Raw genomic sequence first — 19,918 nt, 5'->3', positions numbered from 1 at the left:
CGATAACTGGAAAATTTATAATCAGAAAAATATCTTTCTTTGAAAAGGTGTAAATTTAGACAAACCAGCTTCAGAAAACGCATTGTTACTGAATATTGAGCGTGAATTTGGTTCGTACTTAATTGTAGCTTACAACTTAAATCACTAAACTTAAAACTACACGTAACTTAAATAATTCTATAAACACATAAAAAATAAAATGGTAATCTAACTCAGTCAAGTTACATAAAGTAGTAAACAGTAAGAAAGGCAGTTATTATTAGAAACTGCTTATATAAACGTTGTATTATTAGAAACCGCTTATAGAAACGTTTGTAATTTATTGACTATATGCTGGGTGTGTCCTTTCGTGCTTGTGTTGCTGCGTATCACGTTATTTATCAGTTACTTGAGGTATTCTTGAATCTACCTTCTCGGGTCGGCTACAGGAGGGCACCAGGCCATGCCTCCCCTTCAAACTATAGTTTTGCCAACTTTTACTATGTAAATGCAATTTTTTTTGTCATGAAAAATGCGGTTTGGTTTTGATCAGGCACCCATTAGTAACTGCCGGCCTTGGGCGTTTGACTATTTTTGTGGTAGGCTTACTTCTGTATTCGGAATGAAAGCACGCTTCTCTTGTGGGATCCCAACAGCAGCCCCATCTCTCACATTTTTCGCTGAAAAAAAAACGAACTTCTTAACACGACTGGTATCTTCACCTAAGGCGTAACAGGCATGGAATGTTACTAAATGTTAAACAACGAACGCTCATAAACTGGTAAGACAATTTCAACGCTATTGATTGTTAGTTGGCTAATGGAAGCTTGTAGGTGAGGTTGATCGAAGGCGTGATATTTAAGTACCATTTACTCTTGTCATTTGATCTTTTTCTGATCGAGATTAAGACGAAAATGCAAAAGATTATTCGCTGATCTGCTGAACCTGAACGCCTCTTTTATAATATTGTCTTACGGCCGGTTTACGACTAGACGTAAGAATTATTGTCTTGGTTACCTTTGTGAAAATGCAATATTACAATACACGCAACATCAAATACAAAATTTGAGCAAAATTATCCTTTACAATTGGGCAACGTTGTACATTCTACATGGGATTTGATATACAAGCATGTCGCACCTGAAAAAAGGTTGGAAAACATCTAGAAAATATTTCCATACGATTTAAGACGAAAAGTTCGATCCTTTAATGAAAAGTTCGATCCTTTAATGAAAAGTTCAATTCTTTAAAAACAAAAAAAAAACCTAAGAAATTAAAAAAAAACATTCAAAGGCGAAAAACACTTTTGCTCTGACGTTACAGAGAAAAGAAAACAACGAGACATGAGAAAAAAATAATTTCAAATAATTTGCACCATTTCCGACTATGGGCGGTTAACGACATGCCCACAATAACGCGACTGCCCATTCTTGATTTGACTTTCGTTTTACCAAAAATATAACGGAAAAGGGCAAACCTCGAAGCCACCCAGGAAAGACCGCACGTGTTTGCGTTTTGATTTCGAATAGTTTGATTGCAGATTTGCCTTTGTATCCTCGAACCAGGAAAGCCAGGCTCACCGCCGAACTCAAGGCCTGGGACAAACAATAAACAATAAGAAGCTCGTTAATACCTGAGCGCGCCAATAGTATTATAGAGCACTATCTCCACAAGTTGTGACGTTACAGAGTTGATATTTTTACACAGTCCTTGTATTGGCTACACCAGCATACACACTATTCGCCAAAAATATAAAAAAAAATAATATTCATAAATATAAATAATAATATTCAAAGATATTCACCCTAAACTTTCGAGCCAGCAAGTTCAAATTAAAAAAATGTCAACTCTGTAACGTCACAACTTTTGAAGATATTGCTCTATAATAGTCTCGGCCCGCTCAATTCGGCGAGGTCTTGTTAAAGGGTTTGTCTAAGACAGTGGTCTCCAACCTTTTTTATAGGCGACCCCAAACAACCCTGCTGGCTCAAACCGTAACGTTAGCTTGTTGTGCAACGTGCATAGCACATTTTAGCCAAATTTTGATGCAATCCTAGTCTAGATTTTTTTCCTATTCGAATTTTGCCAATTTTAAAATGTGTTTTTATTTACTCAGGTTTATGTATCACACACTATAATTGGGGGGTCGCGAAAGTCATCGAAAACTCAAAAGAGGTCGCGAGAACAAAAAGGTTGAGAACCACTGATATAGACATTTGTTCTGAAATATTTAAGTACATCATCGGCAATAGTTGTAACTTATGGACGACGCGTTGGTAATGTTTATATTTACCTGAACTTCTGTCTGGTCTTACAGTCGGAACGAAGCGTATAGTTGCCGAAACTGTAAAAAAAAACACAATAATATTCAGACGTAAAATTAATAGGCATAAAGTGTAGTTTCCAAATGCAAAATTAAAATTACAACGGCTAGTTGTCCAGGATGAAAACCGCCTATCTTAAAATAACAGTTTTGCGCAAGTAAATTAAATGTATTTTTGCACACATTTTCATCAAGAATATGTGTGTTGAGTTTATATGTGATTTCACCACAACAGCTGATCAGGTTCTTTAACGAGTAGTTACATTCTGATAAGCACAGTATAGTTAATGGTTTTAGGGTATGTCGTACTTCATTGATAATTAGACGTTTGGAAAACGTATAAATAAAACAACATAATTCAACGATCTAAACAGGAGTGGTTTCGGATATACGGGAACAATAAACACTACAAAAAACCGTATACGTAAAAACGATTTAAAACTAATGACTTGTGCTACAAACACAGTTGCCCACTTCATATTCACACAGGTTTATGTCTACATCAGGGTGCACAACATTTTAGACACTGATGGCCGCATTATCAGTCTTTAATTTTCTCACGGCCGCCAGTAAGGATGCCATATCCAGGTGTAGTCAACAAATGTGCCGATCGACCGGTCGATCGTGATTGACGTGACGTGTTAGCTACCCCTGCAATATGGTATCGGATCGGGGCAGATGCCAAGTGGAAACATCACTACTACTCATCAGATACTAGGGTGGTATCAGTGCCCGATGAACAAAAAGTTTGCTTCAACGTACGGCCGCCAACACTTGTGTTTTCTCAAACATGAGTTACCTTGAACGGCCGCAGGTTTTACACTCCTTGTCTATATGAACCAACCGTATGACATTACTCTGAGACAGGGTCGCTTACCTGCTCGGTAGCAAGCAGTTTGCCCTCTTGCCTCGTAGCAGCAACCACTGTATAGAAAGAAGAAGGTAAACAAACTATCGCCTCGTAACAGTTTTTGCAAGCGAAAAAAAGTAACGAATATAATGCAGGCCCTATGCGACGCAAAAAGTAAATGGCTACAAAATTAATTATGCTTTTAATTTCCAAACAAACACCTGAAACCACCCCGCAAAGGCAATACAGTAATTTTTAACTGTCGCCAAAACAAGTGGTCTCGAACCGTTTCATCAACTGGCCCCAAATTAGGTACAAAATGAAATTAGTATTTGCATGCGACCCCAGTTTGTTCTCCGATAAGTATTTTTTTAAATTTTTATACTTAAAAAATAAGATATATACAAATTCAGAGGACTGTGTCTATACACATGTGTACCGAAATGCGAAGTTTCAATTAATACATGGATTTAAAGTTAACAAAATATACTCAGTAGGCCTATACACTCGTTTAAACCACAAGCGAAATGAAAGCAAAAAAACGCCAGGAAATTGTGAGTGATGACGATCCCAGAATGGGTTTAGGCGACCATACATGGGGTCGCGACCCATAGGTTGAAGACAACTGGCATACACCACCGGAGCGTATACTTCTTACGCGAAATTAAGGACAACATTAACGATAAGCCCTAAATACAATTGAAAGTAGTCACCTCATAAGGCACTGAAAGGGTTGTAAGTTTGAACCACTGGGGCAGCCTCGGCGCCTTTCGGGGGATACGTTGCACGTGCTACGCTGGCACCAGGCGACGTGGTAAAGACACATAGTCGCCAACACGACCAACAACAATCTGGCAAGCTTGACTGGGGACTGACGGCAAAATAGGCGCGAAATAGCCGCTGCAAACCGTACGTGTTGTGGCATTGCGCTCAATGTGCGCTGCGTTTCAGCCTGTTTAAGCGTTTAGGTATTTTGTTGAAATTATTCTATAATGATGCGTAGGGTTGGATTGATTGGGCGAATCGCACGAGGGCCAGGCCGCTGCTACAAAACGAAAACGTCAACCAAGTCATTTGTCCAAATTACTTAATTCAAGTCAAGTAATTTTGCCCAAAATACTTAAGTCAAGTCAAGTCATTTGAAAACAGTGACTTGAGTGCACTTAAGTAATTATAACACCGATTTAAGATGATTCAGAAAAAAGGTTGTAAGTATTAGCAAATATGTTTTTAAACTAAGCCCTAGGCCCATACCCGCCCTGGTCAGTCTGTCTTTAAAGCGTTTTTGAAAAATTTTTCTCTTGGAGTGTAATGATTGTTGTTGAAACGTTGACATGCATTAAAAACAATCGTTTAAAAAACGCGAAAAACTATTTGAACAAAAAATTACCCTAACAGGGAAGATGTGCCGCTTTCGTTCGCCTTCGCCAACTTTCACGATAAAAAAAAGTTTTTTTTCTAAAAAGCAACCTGCTGAAATGATAGCGTTGCAAATTGGACGAAAGGTTGCCGCCCTTCCCCACAACTAAGCGAGCGATTTAAAATAGGACCGAGCATGCCGGCTGGACCTGTGACGACTGATCTTCGCAGCAAAATGTTGTTTAGTTTTTGCACGTGAGTAATATTCTGTGGCACAAAACCAAGGGCAATTGGCTGGAAGCGTGTGCGACTGTGCGCGTGTATGATAGCACTTTTCCACGACTGCACTTTTATCCTTTAATGTTAATTATTAGAAATATCAAAAAAATGGACCGGCAGGTCAATGTCGATTTCTTTTTGGATATGCCCTCGATCGGAAATTTAACAGAAAAGGCAATGTTTTTGTCGCACTTTTTGGTCAAGATGAGGTGAATTTATGCGCTGTGAGGGTGCTTTATGGTTTGGAAAATATTTATTCTTTTGTAGAAGTTAGAGTTTGCATTAAACTACTAACCACCGTTTGGGCATCTTGTGTATTATTATTACATAAATTTACGCCTCAATTGAACCGGAGATGAATTAATTAAGGTCAAACGTAACTTCGTTAACATTTCCACAGCACGCAAGTGATTCGTGATTGGGCACAACTATTTTCTTGTACGATTTCTGCAACGCAGTAACATATTTCTCCTCATCTAAGCGAAATTACCATTATTCCCACCAAACTGGCGAGTATAACGTCCACACTGTTTTCCTACCTTAAACTGCGTAAAATATCAGTTAAATTTTCGGTCGAAATTGAAGTTGTGTAATACATTTATAATGAACTTGTGTGATTAACGATGACTGAACTGACTAACCGATATCGAATTTGGATTTTAAAAACGCATTACATTGGATTTTATCGTAAGCTCACATAATTAAGGTTTATATCAACGTGTTTCGTACAACACTGTTTCGTTGTGGCCACCTAAATAACGCCGATTTGTTTAGAATTTATAGTAGAGACTTAACGCAATTAAAAAAAAATATTTATATTTAAGCAATAGAGCTTGGGCGAAATACCAGCTAAAGTTGTAAAGTACGTGACTTTTCTGTTTAAGTTCCGCTTTATCTGAGTAAAATATCAAGTCCAGGGATATTTTTTTGACACCTACAACTATGCAACTTTTTTAAGTTATATTACTTGTTCGATATAAAACTGTTTCCACGAAGAGCAAATACATCTTGTGGTAAACCATAGCGCCCTGTAGCGGTGTTGCACCTGTTAACGCGATCAGACATTTCTGATTAGATAATATGTTATATAACGCGATAGAATGGCGTTTGACATCTCTAGGAGCAAAAATAGAGGCTGAGAAAAATGCCCTGCGATTAAAAACCAAACGCTCTATTTATACTGAGGTTAGAACTCCCAAAAACATATGGCTAAGCCATTTACAACTCTCGGGTGTTACAAAATTGCTTGTCTTCGCAAATCACTTAAAAACGAGGTCAACAATCCGAAACATTTATTTTGTGGATCGGCAAAACAAGTTAAAAATGAAATAAAGTAACACACACACCACCTTAGCACTTCAACTCGTTAACTTTCTGACAGCGTAAAGATGCACTAGAGCTCAACTCGTAACATTTACACGGAAACAAATGTCAAATACGAATATGACCTTTTACCCTGGTAGCTTCTTGAGCGAAAGTCACCCTTGCAACCATTTAAACCAGTGATTCTCAACCTTTTATGGCTTACGGCACACCTCAAAAATAATAAATAGATTTTCAACACCTGAGTGGAATTTTCGTCGAGTATTTTACTGAAATGTTACTATAAATGGAACAGGAACAACACAATTAACTTTTTTCAAATTAACATGTAGGAAAATGTCATTGATATAATCAAGAAGTTTGTCAATTGAGCAAAATGCATATCCTTAAATACCTATCGGTACCCTTGAGCATTAAAAATGGCACACCAGGGCGCCGCGGCACCCCGGTTGAAAACCTCTGATTTAACCCTTCACAAGGCTGTCGTAAAATCGAGTCTCTCACAACAACACTATAACCTTTTGAAAGTATTTTGTCAGTTAATAGTTCTCAGAGATACGGCCTTAACCAAGATAGCCTACGTTCGCCGACTGCTGTAGAGAGTGCATGGCTAAGGTCGCCAGTGCTGGCATGTGCCAACCAGCACCTTACTCCGTCGATTTGTTTGCCAAGGTTTTGACAAAATTTTGCGCATCATATTTTGCCCCAAGGGTTCGGCTATATTCCCGATGTTTGCCGCTGTGTTAGGTCACTTGCGCATTTGTCCGATCGTTTTTTAGGTTTCTACGGTTGCCCAGCCAGCCCTTTTTTGCCGTCAGCGTATTACGACGAAGAACGTGACCTTCTTTTAAACCAACATTATGCGACCTTTTTGGGAAAAGCTTGTCGAGCGCGATGTTCAGCGATATCTGTTTTTTTGCACCGCTAATAACATAAAGGTATGGATAGATTGGAACATAAAATAAAACCCACAAGGCAAAAATATCTAAGCAGGATAATCTATAATACCATATAATTAACAACAATGATATAAAAAGCCAAAATCATAGTAATTTCTACGACAGAATAGGATCTAAATCGTCTGAATAAAACCTAAACCTGTCGGAATACGCCTAAGTGGCCAAAATAACGCCTGACACCGTCGTTATATAGAGGGCGTGGGACGTTAGGGGGGCGTCGGTCTTGGATATTATGGTTAGGGTTATAAATTGGTTAGGGTAAAATTTATTAGGGAGTTAGTGATGTATTTAGGGGTTGAGTTTAGGTTTAGTTAAAATATTGTAATTTCCATTTTGTTCTTAGTTTTTTGTTTCTTAGTGTGTTTTATTCCGACATTTATGTTGTTTTTATTTAAGTCTTATGGCTGGAGTCCAGATAGATACCTAACAACGACAACGGATCAATAATAAATAATTTGCATATTAAATTATATTTTTTTATCAAGGTTGAGCTACTATTCAGTTTACAGTGTTTCGAAAGAACGAGTTTAATCCCTCCCTGTGGCCTATTTGAATGGGGTAAACAAACAGTAAATTATTTCAATTAAAAAAAAATGGGCTTTCCCTTGATTTGCGAGGTCGCATAGCTACGTTAGTGTCTTGTGACTTGAACTTCAAAATCAGTTTATCGACTTACAGAATGATGATGAATCCAAAATGACCTTTAAAGAAGAAAGATATGACACACTTTGGTGCAAGGCATCCAACAAATACCCGCTGCTATGGAATGAAGTAATAATATGGATTCTTTCATTCCCGACATCTTATTTGGTCGAAAAAGGATTTTCAGCCGTGACGCTATTTCAAACAAAACAAAGAAATCGCCTTTCCATTAGCAAACGTGGTGACTTACGATTATACCTTACTAAAGTGTGTCCAAATATTAAAAAGCTCGCTAAAGATCATCTGTAGCGACTGGGGTCATTTAAGATGTTTTATTGAGTATTTAAGACGTTTATTTGAGTTGTGTTCTTTTCACAATGTAATGATTGACGATTTTGTAAATCGTGCATCCCTTTACCAAAACATCCCGTCGCTTGCGAACCAACCGCTTGGCATTTTCACACATGATAAATGTTTTTGTGTGATACATATTTCCGTTAAAGATAAAAGTATTTCACCTGTGTGAACGCGTTGCTGTAACAGTTCCCGGCTGCCAAAAAGGCTCCGGGATATAAGTCATTTTCGCGTTTTGGTGTCGCCTTTACTCTTTCATGCAAACTTCCAACTTGTATATGCGAAAGCTCATATCAGTATAATCAGTCTTGTTTAGTCAATACACTGAGCGGGTGTGGCCGACTTGCTGCCAGGCCAGCTCAACACCAGCCAACAAAAACTGTGTGGATTTGTAATCAGACTACAGCAATACCCATTGTAGAAGTACCGGTAGGTGATTGATCGGGGCAAAGGGACATTTACTCATAATCGACCTACTCTCTACACATCAAGCTCATCCATCTCATTAAAAAACACCATATACTGCGTTTATCATGCTTGTTCAATGTGTTTGTAATAAAATTCGTTCTTTCCGTCGTTTGTATTAATGACGTATAGCTTGCTGTAAGGGGGCGACAGTACTTATAAGTTTGAGAACCACTGCTTTAGAAACTATTTTCAAAAACTTTAAATCATTTGGGCAAAATTGCTTGACTTAGACTTACGGAAGTGTTTTCAATAAACATTTTTTATAAAATTAGGATAGTTTGCACAGAATATGTTGCGTTTCTGTTATTTTTCATTTATGAAATTGCATATAATCATGATTTTAAAGTTGTAGGTTTTATTTTTATGTCAATAACTTAACTTGGATTAGACTTCGCTATTTTTTGCAAAAGAAAAGACTCAGGCAAGTTATTTTGCAAATGGCTTGACTGAGAACTTGTAATGACTTGTTTATATCACTAATGTAAGTAATTCCATACACGTATGCTCTGCTTTTCCTTTGCTAAACATTCTTGTTTAAGTAACACAATAAAAACACTCAGCTACCTCAAGCGAACATCAGTCACTGAAAGTGCATCATTGCCCATCTTAGCGGTGCAGCAAGGATGATATTGTGTCACTGCAAAACGTCTAATAAAAGAAAAACAGATCAACATAGTCTACGGACTTGCTTACATGTAGTTTATTTATATTAAAATTGAATGCAAAAGGTTTCACACAATTCAAACTATTAAACGTGACCTTAAATTTGCACCGTGAGGTGTGTTAGACCTAACATCTAAAATAAAATCTGAGAAAGTAGGGTGTACCTTTTATGTGGGTCATAACCCTGGCAATCTTTTGTCATATATATTCTAAGACCATTCTCTTTAAATATTGAGTCTGTTCTAGTTCCTTCATCAGCTTAAAACCTGAAATGCAGATCATTAAACGGGTCATACCTTAAACATTTTCATGTTATTTGGTGCATTTTATTTCCAGATTTTAAATTATTTACAAATAGCCCTTAAAAGCAAAGGGTTACTATTAGGGATATGTCTTTTCTTGATGCCAAAATTGTTAGTGTTAAATTAATTACACATAAAATATCTTTTATGATGAATTGCAAAGCCAAAAAGGCCGAGTAGATCAACATCATATTGACTAAGACATTTCCATACAACCTTTATATTATGTATCATCGTTTCGTATCGAAAGGTCATAATCAAGATGATGTCAATCCAACTCGTCCTTTTTGACTTTGCAATTTATTATCAAGCTATATTACAGATCCATGCATAATGTACCCAAATATGTTTTATATATATATATATATAATATACACAATATACAGAGCCACACAATTTTATGAAAAAATTTAGACTTCAAAGAAAATTTATACGCTTTAAAAAATCTTAAATTGAATCGCTCGATATTTCTTTAATTTAATTTAAAGCTGCACATAAGATACATTTAAAGACCTTGTGGCAACCCTGTAGACTTACATACATTTATTTCGCATTACTTTTTGTCAGGTGCTGGGTCATCATATTTACCAGCCTTTTTGTATTACCTTTGACCATAACATCCACATCACGTGGGTCGGAGAGGTAATTTGGTTGAATAAGTGGTCGGTTTAAGTAATTGGATGAATTCAATTGTATCATTCCAACGCTGTATGGATGACAGATTCCAAACAGCACTGTAAAATCTGATAGATTTCCAGTGAGTCGTAACTCTGCAAGCCTGTTTAACAATTTTTAAGAAAGACTGCAAATCTTTTTAAGTATTCAGTTAGTCAAACCTTATCATTTGCATTAGACATCAACTGCATACGTTTACCATTTGATTCTGTGACAACAAATTCGAAGATAAAGAACAACAAACGATTGTCATAAACTTTTTTTTTGAAGAATATTCCCTATTGAACCTGTAATCTTTATCAAACTTCAAAAGACCTAATGCATTCATAGCAATTCCACTGTAGTCTCCAGTTCCAGAAATCAAATATGGAATAAGATCTGGTGTAATCCTGTAAAAAAGCAACTAATTGTAGGGAACGGAAGTATTACAAATAGTTTTGGCTAAATTTAAATTAAAAAATAATGCTTTACCCGAAGACTGAAATATACTAAGTCTTACATTTACAAGATAAGTCTTTATTCCTCATTGTCCTAAATACCAAAAAGTTCTGAAAAACAATTATAAAATTGTTCTTCGGCGAAAATTTTTTATTAATAAATGTTTTGATGTTTCTATAACCTATACGGTAAATCTTTGTCAGGGCAACAAACTTGCAACTGGGCGAAAAAAATATATAGCAGGCAAAAAATTAAGAAAAAACAGCAGGAAAACAAGACATAGTAGAAAATATATATATTTTTACCCAGTTGCAAGTTCATGATGAAACCCTGATGAAGATTTTCTGTATTGGTTATCAAACGTCACTACATTTATTAATAAAAAAGATTTGCCGGAAGAATTTTATAATTGATACAATGCCTGGCAGTAGCAGTTTATTCTGTGATAAAACAATTTCAATAAAACCTACACTTGATGCAGTGAATACATCGCCTAAAAGATCAGTTTTGTTGGACTTAAAGTAAGTTAGAAAAAGTAGATGATCTTGCAGATTCGATCCCACGCCTTTCAGGTTTTAATAGTTGGTATCTAACAAAACAAAATTATTAGTTTCTTTAACAGAGGGGTAAACAATAAAAAGCAATATAATGAAAATACCAGAATTATATTTTTGAAAAACAAGGGCAACTTGAAGGCTATTTGAAATTGTTACAAACTAGTACCTGTACACCAAAAGCCATCGCAGACTCTTCGAATCTGTCGATCAATGATGCATGCAGGGCAGGCTAGAAAAACAACTAGCCTGTAGTGAGGTTCGAACTCACAACTTCCAGTTATCCCAGGGCTTTCAGTGTACTAATGATACATAAGCCATAACCGTTGGGCAAAAAGCAGCTTCACAAAGCGCTAGCACAGTTGCTAACACACATATGTGTGCGCATCAAGTCTTTGCAATAAATACAAATTAATACACTTTAGTTTTACAAAGCCTAATGATGAATATAAATAAATGTACTTGAAAGATTCAAAATGTCCAAACCATGCAACCTACTTCTCTATGGGCTCAAATGTTTATTCTACAACCAATTACAACCCCATGATGCTAGAAAGCTTAATATGTAGCAGTATAAAAAGTGTAATTTTTCTGAAACAGTAGGATTACTAAAAAGTGATTGGACGAAATATTATTTCAGCTTACAAGGTTAACATTTGGTATATGGAGTATTCAACACTGGCATTTTTAAAACAGTGCATTTCTTGCATAACTAAAGAGTATGTTGTTTCATCTAATGCTACAACTTTTTCGATAATAGGTGCTTTTTGCATGGTTGTGTGACATTGCAAGTGTGTTTTAATAGTAACTGTCAGTTTGAATTGCCAGTAAATATTTTTTTATTCAGTACATAGAGTACCTTTGTGACATACATAGAGTACCTTTGTGACATAGATTTCATTAAAATTCTAATTTTTAACATAAAACAACTTATTTTGCTTATTTCTTTTTATTTGTTAAAACATTTTGCTGTGATGTATATGTTAAACAACATTGTTGATCAGTCTTTTCCCATTGATGGGAAGTGGGAACGTATCCCCAAAATACAACAGCCACTAATTTTTTTCTTATAAAAGGAAAAATATCGGTCATTATCATAACCTAGAATATTGCCCGGGTAATAACTTGCAAATGTGACACATGACAAACTTTGAACTAAAAAAACACCACCCTTTGTCCCCACTAAGGTTGACAACATGCCTAGAGACACATTCGCTACACTTGTCATGCATGCTAAGTAAAGATACTTTATGATTTTTAAACTGTTGCTCTGGTCCAATCCCAGATAACATTAGCAAATGAGGTGTCCCAACTGCTCCGGCACTTAAAATAACTTCCCTACGAAACACCTGATGCATACACTTCACCATTTGTATTGGATTTGAATAGAATCTTATTTACATGAGCATTGCACACGATATTCAAAATTGTGAAATAAAAACTAGCATTAATTGCAAACAAAAAGCATGTGTATTGGCAAACATAGAACAGCAAGCCTAAAAGTTTCCTCGTAAAGCAACAAATTAAAAAAATATGCAGTAAGGATATCAAAGCGCATACACAAGTAGGTATCATTTTGAAAGTTTTGAATAACTCTTTAATAATTTTTCAGCGAGTTATTTGAAACAGTCAAAATGATACCTACTTATGTATGGGCTTTGATATTCTTACTACGCCTTACTATAACCTCCATCCATTATGCTTCAAAGCAAAAAAAATGTTATACATTTAACAAAAAAGTAAAACAAGGAGAAATGTACACTGAAATTTGATATTTGCATTGTAGCTTTATTTGTAAATAAGGTTGATTTAATTTTACAGTACCAAAAATCATAAAAATACATACCCAATCAATTTAATTTTAACAATGTAATTACATGCAGTTCCCAATTAGTTATACTTTACATATACATAATCACATCAAGTGTAAAAAAACTTCTAAAAATACCTTTGATTTGCTATAGGATATAAATAGGCAGTTGATGCACTTTGGCGACGACCATGCACCTTTGTAAATCCCCAAATAAATGTAGCATCATCTGTTTCATTATTAGGTTCCCTTTGCAAGAAACCTTCAAGAAAAAAACAATTATTAAAAAAAAAATGTTTACAACAACAATCAACAATATTGTATCCAAGTTACAAAACACACACATTTATAATAACAGTATACCACCAATTTGAAAAAACAGCAGTACAACACACATTGTTCTACAAAGTATTATTTACATTTTATTACTGTATTATAAATAGGAAGTCACCTAAACACAATAACAAAATTTGCTGGTCTAGCAGTCCAAACACCAACTAAAGCACTGTACCTTTTGGTGCCTGCAAGAAAAAAATCGGCAATTCTTCCTGAGGTTGAAAGAGTAAGTTCACTAGTGTCACTGCTTCCACTAAAGATGGACGTTGATAGTTCAAAAGGGTTCTTTCGGCCTTTCTAAAGTATGGCAGAACATCATCATACTCCAGCCAGACACTCCAGAAGCATTTCAAGAATCAAAATCATGCTGGCTTCCTCTGGCGTAGATCATGTAGTTGATAGAGGTTGAGCCGCCAAGAACTTTGCCACAAGGCCAAAAGCCCCTTTTAAAAGAAGTAAAAAGATGTAAGATAGAGCAACAACTTTTATTGTTTTCCATTGTACCATAATATGATAAAAAGAAAAAGAAAGAAAAAAGGATTTGGTTGTCTTTTTGTTTTGGTTGTCTTTTCGTAAGAGCTGTTGCTAAAATTAGGTTAAAATGCTTTGTGTGGTAATAAATAAAACCTTTAAAATATATATAATAATGGAGTATATGGTTCTACCAGTTTATACAATTGTTTTATGTATCCAGCTATTTGAAAGACCAAAATACGTTGAAGATAGATATAAATCTAGCTTACAAATAAACCAGAAATATGCAAAGCAGCATAAACAAACTTTTTTAGTTACATTAGCATAATGTTTATTTATTAGTCAAGTTATTACATTGGTTTACATTTTTTTTGAAGTAACACAGCTCAAACAGTTGCAATGTCATCCATTGGGTACAGAGATGTGCTAAGGACTGCATCTTATTAAAATGGTATTTTTCAATAGATCAACATAATACTCATTCAGATCCAAAACTATATTTCCACCTTTTGTTTAAGTGCCGAAAATGAAAACTACTGGGGTTCAGTCACATGTTGCCAGTCAATACTGCTTCGCTGTAGATATGGGACAAGCATTGGAATTTCCATGAAGGTATTGATAAATTCCTCATCACCAGCTTCAAGCAACAATACTCTGAATGTAGTTTATTTCTTGTGCTATATATGCAAAATCATTAATGACATCATGAGGGCTTCTTGGTAACAAAGAGGCCAAATACAATAATTTTTTAAAAAAGTAAAAATTGTTCTTAAGCAGGCATTGGTGCATTTAAGCTAAAATGAAATTAGAAGTGTTTCATAAGCAACTCTCTTTTGGTTTTTAGAATACTGTTTAGTGTCATAATCTATATATTATTTCTATTAAACAAGTCTGTGAAATGTTATGCTAGAAGGGATTTAGACGTGGACTAAAAAAGCTTGAGAACCACTGCAATGCTCTAAAGACAGAAACAAAAAAATAAACCTTTGTGAAGAAATCTCACTTAGTCTACTTGCAACAACATTTCCTGAGGCACCAGATCCAACTGAAATATGATAGTCATAATTAATGGAAATAAAAAACAAAAATTAAATTAATTTTAACAATAATTTTTAAATTGCGTGTTGTTTGCAATTTTAAGTATGCTTAATACTTTGAAGAATCAAAATAAAAGTCACAATAACAATTTAGCCTATATGTTTAACAGCAGAATATTCTAGCAAGCTAGAATACAGGTCAGGCACTAATAAAAAAATCATTTATTTCAATTGAGATATATATTGATGATGCCTTTATTGGCAATATATTTTAAGATGTTTTAATAGTGTCTGACCTGAATAGCTAGCTTTCTTAGAGAATTCTGCTGTTACCGATCAGGAATTAAGGTTAACATTTATTTTGAAAGGGTCTAGGTTATTTCCATTATCACATATTCAGTGCAACATATTATATTTTTACACAGTTATCTGAAGAGATATGCTTGGTTTTAATGTTTATTTGTGCTTTGCATAAAAAAGGACTGAATAGGTACTTACCTACTATGAAATCATACTCTTTATCAGGATATTCTATTGTAATTGAGTGGTACCATACCCAAAACTTCGGAAAACCCAACGCGAGTGCAGTTGTAACCAAAATAAATTTCAAAAACTATGCATTTTTTAAAACAGTGTAGGTCAGCTATAGAGATAAAAAAAGCACAAACCAAATCCACCTGATCAAAGTAAAAATCAACAAAATTAAAGTAATCATAGGTATTTAAAACTAAGGATTATAAAAAAATTAGAAGTCTATATTATAACTTTATATATAATAAACAAACGACAAATTTGTCACTCAGTGCAGGGGATTGAAAAACTATATTAAAAAAAACAATTTACAAAATAGGCGTTTAGCAAAATAAGAGGAAACTTAAAACATTTGATATAGTTTAAAATGTGAGCTAAAAATAAACATGTTTACGGAGGTTGCTTTTTGCCCAAATCACTCTTTTACGCTTGCATTCGTTAGTATAATATGTTGATTTGAACTACTGTAGTGTTCGGGTAAATAGCCTCCTCTCTACATATTTCAATGTAAATATGACTGTCATAACAGTAACAACAAATCAAATATATAATTTTTTTAAACAATGTTTTCCTTACTAACACAGAACACCAATCTTTACTTACTTAAAATAAACAAAGAGTGTGTTAAAATAACAGCGTCCATGAAGAACCTGCCACTTGTGTATTTATAAAGCGTAAAACATTTGATTTAACAAAGCAGGTTGTTTCAAATTTTACCAAAAAAAAAATTATTGCTAGAAAGAAGGTTATTCCAATTTTTACAATTTTAAACTATAACATATATGTTTTAGATGAAATTAAGTTTTTTTTACAACAAAAACAGAGTGAGTAATGAAGACTTCATTATACCATTGTCATTTCGGCGAAATAAATTTTTGCAATTTTTTTGATTTTTTTTTTTAATTTTTTTCGCTGTTTACCACATAGTACATATATTGTGAATTGAAAGATAAAACAAAATATAAATAAGTAGTCCGCTAAAATAGAACAGGCAATTCATTTCTTTGAAGTATATACATTGATAAGCAATAAAATACAAATTTAATGATGCAAAAAGTAGTGCATATTCACTTAATTTTAGTTTTTAAAGCTTAAAATTATTTAAAGAAATACTGGATAATCAAGACCGAATATTTAAAACACTATCCGAACTGATGAAGTTTATAAAAATCGCTATGTAGCTGATATAGAACACACTAAACAAAATAACATTGGTCTCTCAGTCACCTGATTAAGAAATTTACAGCGAAATGACCTTTTCGAAGCCTAATATTCGTCAAAAAAATGTTGATATTTTACGCGTTGCCAGGAAATCAAGGGCGATTTTGAAAACTATCCGAACTGAGAAAGTTTATAAAAATCGCTATGAGGCTACTATAGAACACACTAAATAAAATAACATTGGTCTCTCACTCACCTGATTAAGAAATTTACAGCGAAATGACTTTTTCGAAGCCTAATATTCGTCAAAAAAATGTTGATATTTTACGCGTTGCCAGGAAATCAAGGGCGATTTTGAAAACTATCCAAACTGAGAAAGTTTATAAAAATCTCTATGAGGCTACTATAGAACACACTAAATAAAATAACATTGGTCTCTCACTCACCTGATTAAGAAATTTACAGCGAAATGACTTTTTCGAAGCCTAATATTCGTCAAAAAAATGTTGATATTTTACGCGTATAGCCAAGAAATCAAGGGCGATTTTGAAAACTATCCGAACTGAGAAAGTTTATAAAAATCGCTATGTAGCTACTATAGAACACACTAAATAAAATAACATTGGTCTCTCACTCACCTGATTAAGAAATTTACAGCGAAATGACCTTTTCGAAGCCTAATATTCTTCAAGAAAATGTTGACAATTTACGCGTATAGAGAAGAAAGCAAGAGCGATTTTGAAAACTATCCGAACTGAGAAAGTTTATAAAAATCGCTATGAGGCTACTATAGAACACACTAAATAAAATAACATTGGTCTCTCACTCACCTGATTAAGAAATTTACAGCGAAATGACTTTTTCGAAGCCTAATATTCGACAAAAAAATGTTGACATTTTACGCGCAGCCAAGAAATCAAGGGCGATTTTGAAAACTATCCGAACTGAGAAAGTTTATAAAAATCGCTATGTAGCTACTATAGAACACACTAAATAAAATAACATTGGTCTCTCACTCACCTGATTAAGAAATTTACAGCGAAATGACTTTTTCGAAGCCTAATATTCTTCAAGAAAATGTTGACAATTTACGCGTATAGAGAAGAAAGCAAGAGCGATTTTGAAAACTATCCGAACTGAGAAAGTTTATAAAAATCGCTATGAGGCTACTATAGAACACACTAAATAAAATAACATTGGTCTCTCACTCACCTGATTAAGAAATTTACAGCGAAATGACTTTTTCGAAGCCTAATATTCATCAAAAAAATGTTGACATTTTACGCGCAGCCAAGAAATCAAGGGCGATTTTGAATACTATCCGAACTGAGAAAGTTTATAAAAATCGCTATGAGGCTACTATAGAACACACTAAATAAAATAACATTGGTCTCTCACTCACCTGATTAAGAAATTTACAGCGAAATGACTTTTTCGAAGCCTAATATTCGACAAAAAAATGTTGACATTTTACGCGTAGCCAAGAAATCAAGGGCGATTTTGAAAACTATCCGAACTGAGAAAGTTTATAAAAATCGCTATGAGGCTACTATAGAACACACTAAATAAAATAACATTGGTCTCTCACTCACCTGATTAAGAAATTTACAGCGAAATGACTTTTTCGAAGCCTAATATTCGTCAAAAAAATGTTGATATTTTACGCGTTGCCAGGAAATCAAGGGCGATTTTGAAAACTATCCGAACTGAGAAAGTTTATAAAAATCGCTATGAGGCTACTATAGAACACACTAAATAAAATAACATTGGTCTCTCACTCACCTGATTAAGAAATTTACAGCGAAATGACTTTTTCGAAGCATAATGTTTGTCAAAAAAATGTTGACATTTTACGCGTATAGCCAAGAAATCAAGGGCGATTTTGAAAACTATCCGAACTGAGAAAGTTTATAAAAATCGCTATGAGGCTACTATAGAACACACTAACTAAAATAACATTGGTCTCTCACTCACCTGATTAAGAAATTTACAGCGAAATGGCATTTTCGAAGCATAATGTTTGTCAAAAAAATGTTGACATTTTACGCGTATAGCCAAGAAATCAAGGGCGATTTTGAAAACTATCCGAACTGAGAAAGTTTATAAAAATCGCTATGAGGCTACTATAGAACACACTAAATAAAATAACATTGGTCTCTCACTCACCTGATTAAGAAATTTACAGCGAAATGACTTTTTCGAAGCCTAATATTCGACAAAAAAATGTTGATATTTTACGCGTATAGCCAAGAAATCAAGGGCGATTTTGAAAACTATCCGAACTGAGAAAGTTTATAAAAATCGCTATGAGGCTACTATAGAACACACTAACTAAAATAACATTGGTCTCTCACTCACCTGATTAAGAAATTTACAGCGAAATGGCATTTTCGAAGCATAATGTTTGTCAAAAAAATGTTGACATTTTACGCGTATAGCCAAGAAATCAAGGGCGATTTTGAAAACTATCCGAACTGAGAAAGTTTATAAAAATCGCTATGAGGCTACTATAGAACACACTAAATAAAATAACATTGGTCTCTCACTCACCTGATTAAGAAATTTACAGCGAAATGACTTTTTCGAAGCCTTGTATTTGTTGCTTAGAAGAGGACTTATATATTTTAGTACAATATAACATTCTTTGTTTTGCTTTGTGGTTAACGTTTTAAACTATTCATTATAAATGGCCTTCATACCATCGCTCGTGTGACGAACTTCTTCTCTCTCCTGGACCACACGAGCCTGGATGAGGGCGCCCATGTGGTCCTCGATGCTGGTCATGTACCTCCGTAGACCAGCATCAGAGAGATGCACATCATCACTCCACATCTCCCTCTCCTCGCCGATGTCGAAGTGAAGAAACGAAAGTTTCTCACGACGAGCAACGTTCCAAAGAACGCTGTTGGCCTCATCGACGTGCGCAGCATGGGGACCGGTCTGCGGGAGGATCTCGGCGAGCACGATCTAAAAATAAATATTTTCATAGGTTTAAATGTTGTTGCGCCAATTGAAATAAAAAACAAAAAAAAACAATAAAGAATTAGGGTCAGTCATTTGTATATTAACGACAATAAATTGATCTTTGACGGTAGAGCGCAGTGTAAAATTAAATTTACTTTTAAGTATTTTGTTTCATTATTCTCGTTACAAAAATGTTAAATGTAACCAACGCGAGTGTATTGTTGGCGACTTTTACGCTGTAACTCATATTCTTATACTGTTTTTGATGAATTGCTGTACGATGTTATTTTTTATAAACTTTGTAATTTAAATATTTCAAAAAACCATGATTAAAATAACGAATAAAGCGGATTATTACGGTTGACTCTTTAAGACTGGATTAAACTTAATGTACGGTTTACATACCTCGGAACCTGGATACCACTCCCGACATACAT

At 34.6% G+C, this 19,918-nt stretch overlaps 1 protein-coding gene and 2 long non-coding RNA genes across 3 annotated transcripts in view; all 3 read right to left on the bottom strand.

The window, feature by feature from the left end:
• The window catches only part of LOC146166727 (sushi, von Willebrand factor type A, EGF and pentraxin domain-containing protein 1-like), a 43,231-nt gene extending 34,046 nt beyond the window's left edge, over nucleotides 1-9,185 (bottom strand). Inside the window, exons 1-5 of the mRNA XM_083384812.1 lie at nucleotides 9,101-9,185; nucleotides 3,180-3,226; nucleotides 2,273-2,323; nucleotides 1,457-1,574; nucleotides 589-659 (exon numbers count right to left, since the gene is read on the bottom strand). Coding sequence (XP_083240938.1) covers nucleotides 589-659; nucleotides 1,457-1,574; nucleotides 2,273-2,323; nucleotides 3,180-3,226; nucleotides 9,101-9,141 — 328 coding nt within the window. The 5' untranslated portion in view covers nucleotides 9,142-9,185. The remainder of the gene's footprint in view (nucleotides 1-588; nucleotides 660-1,456; nucleotides 1,575-2,272; nucleotides 2,324-3,179; nucleotides 3,227-9,100) is intronic.
• A 934-nt stretch (nucleotides 9,186-10,119) lies between these two features.
• On the bottom strand, nucleotides 10,120-13,644 carry LOC146166726 (uncharacterized). Its single transcript, XR_014501651.1, has 4 exons — nucleotides 13,490-13,644; nucleotides 13,117-13,240; nucleotides 11,085-11,203; nucleotides 10,120-10,565 (listed from the first exon to the last, which is right to left on the bottom strand). It is a non-coding gene; the product is annotated as an uncharacterized LOC146166726 (long non-coding RNA).
• A 17-nt stretch (nucleotides 13,645-13,661) lies between these two features.
• LOC146166725 (uncharacterized) lies at nucleotides 13,662-15,492 on the bottom strand. The gene is made up of 4 exons (XR_014501653.1): nucleotides 15,324-15,492; nucleotides 14,773-14,833; nucleotides 14,295-14,442; nucleotides 13,662-13,757 (listed from the first exon to the last, which is right to left on the bottom strand). It is a non-coding gene; the product is annotated as an uncharacterized LOC146166725 (long non-coding RNA).
• Nucleotides 15,493-19,918: the final 4,426 nt, after the last annotated feature.

Source organism: Ascidiella aspersa, chromosome 1 (genome assembly GCF_963924565.1).
Source record: "Ascidiella aspersa chromosome 1, kaAscAspe10.2, whole genome shotgun sequence".
NCBI lineage: Eukaryota > Metazoa > Chordata > Ascidiacea > Phlebobranchia > Ascidiidae > Ascidiella > Ascidiella aspersa.
The sequence above is the reverse complement of the archived record's forward strand: the minus strand, read 5'-3'. Positions and strand labels throughout refer to the sequence as shown.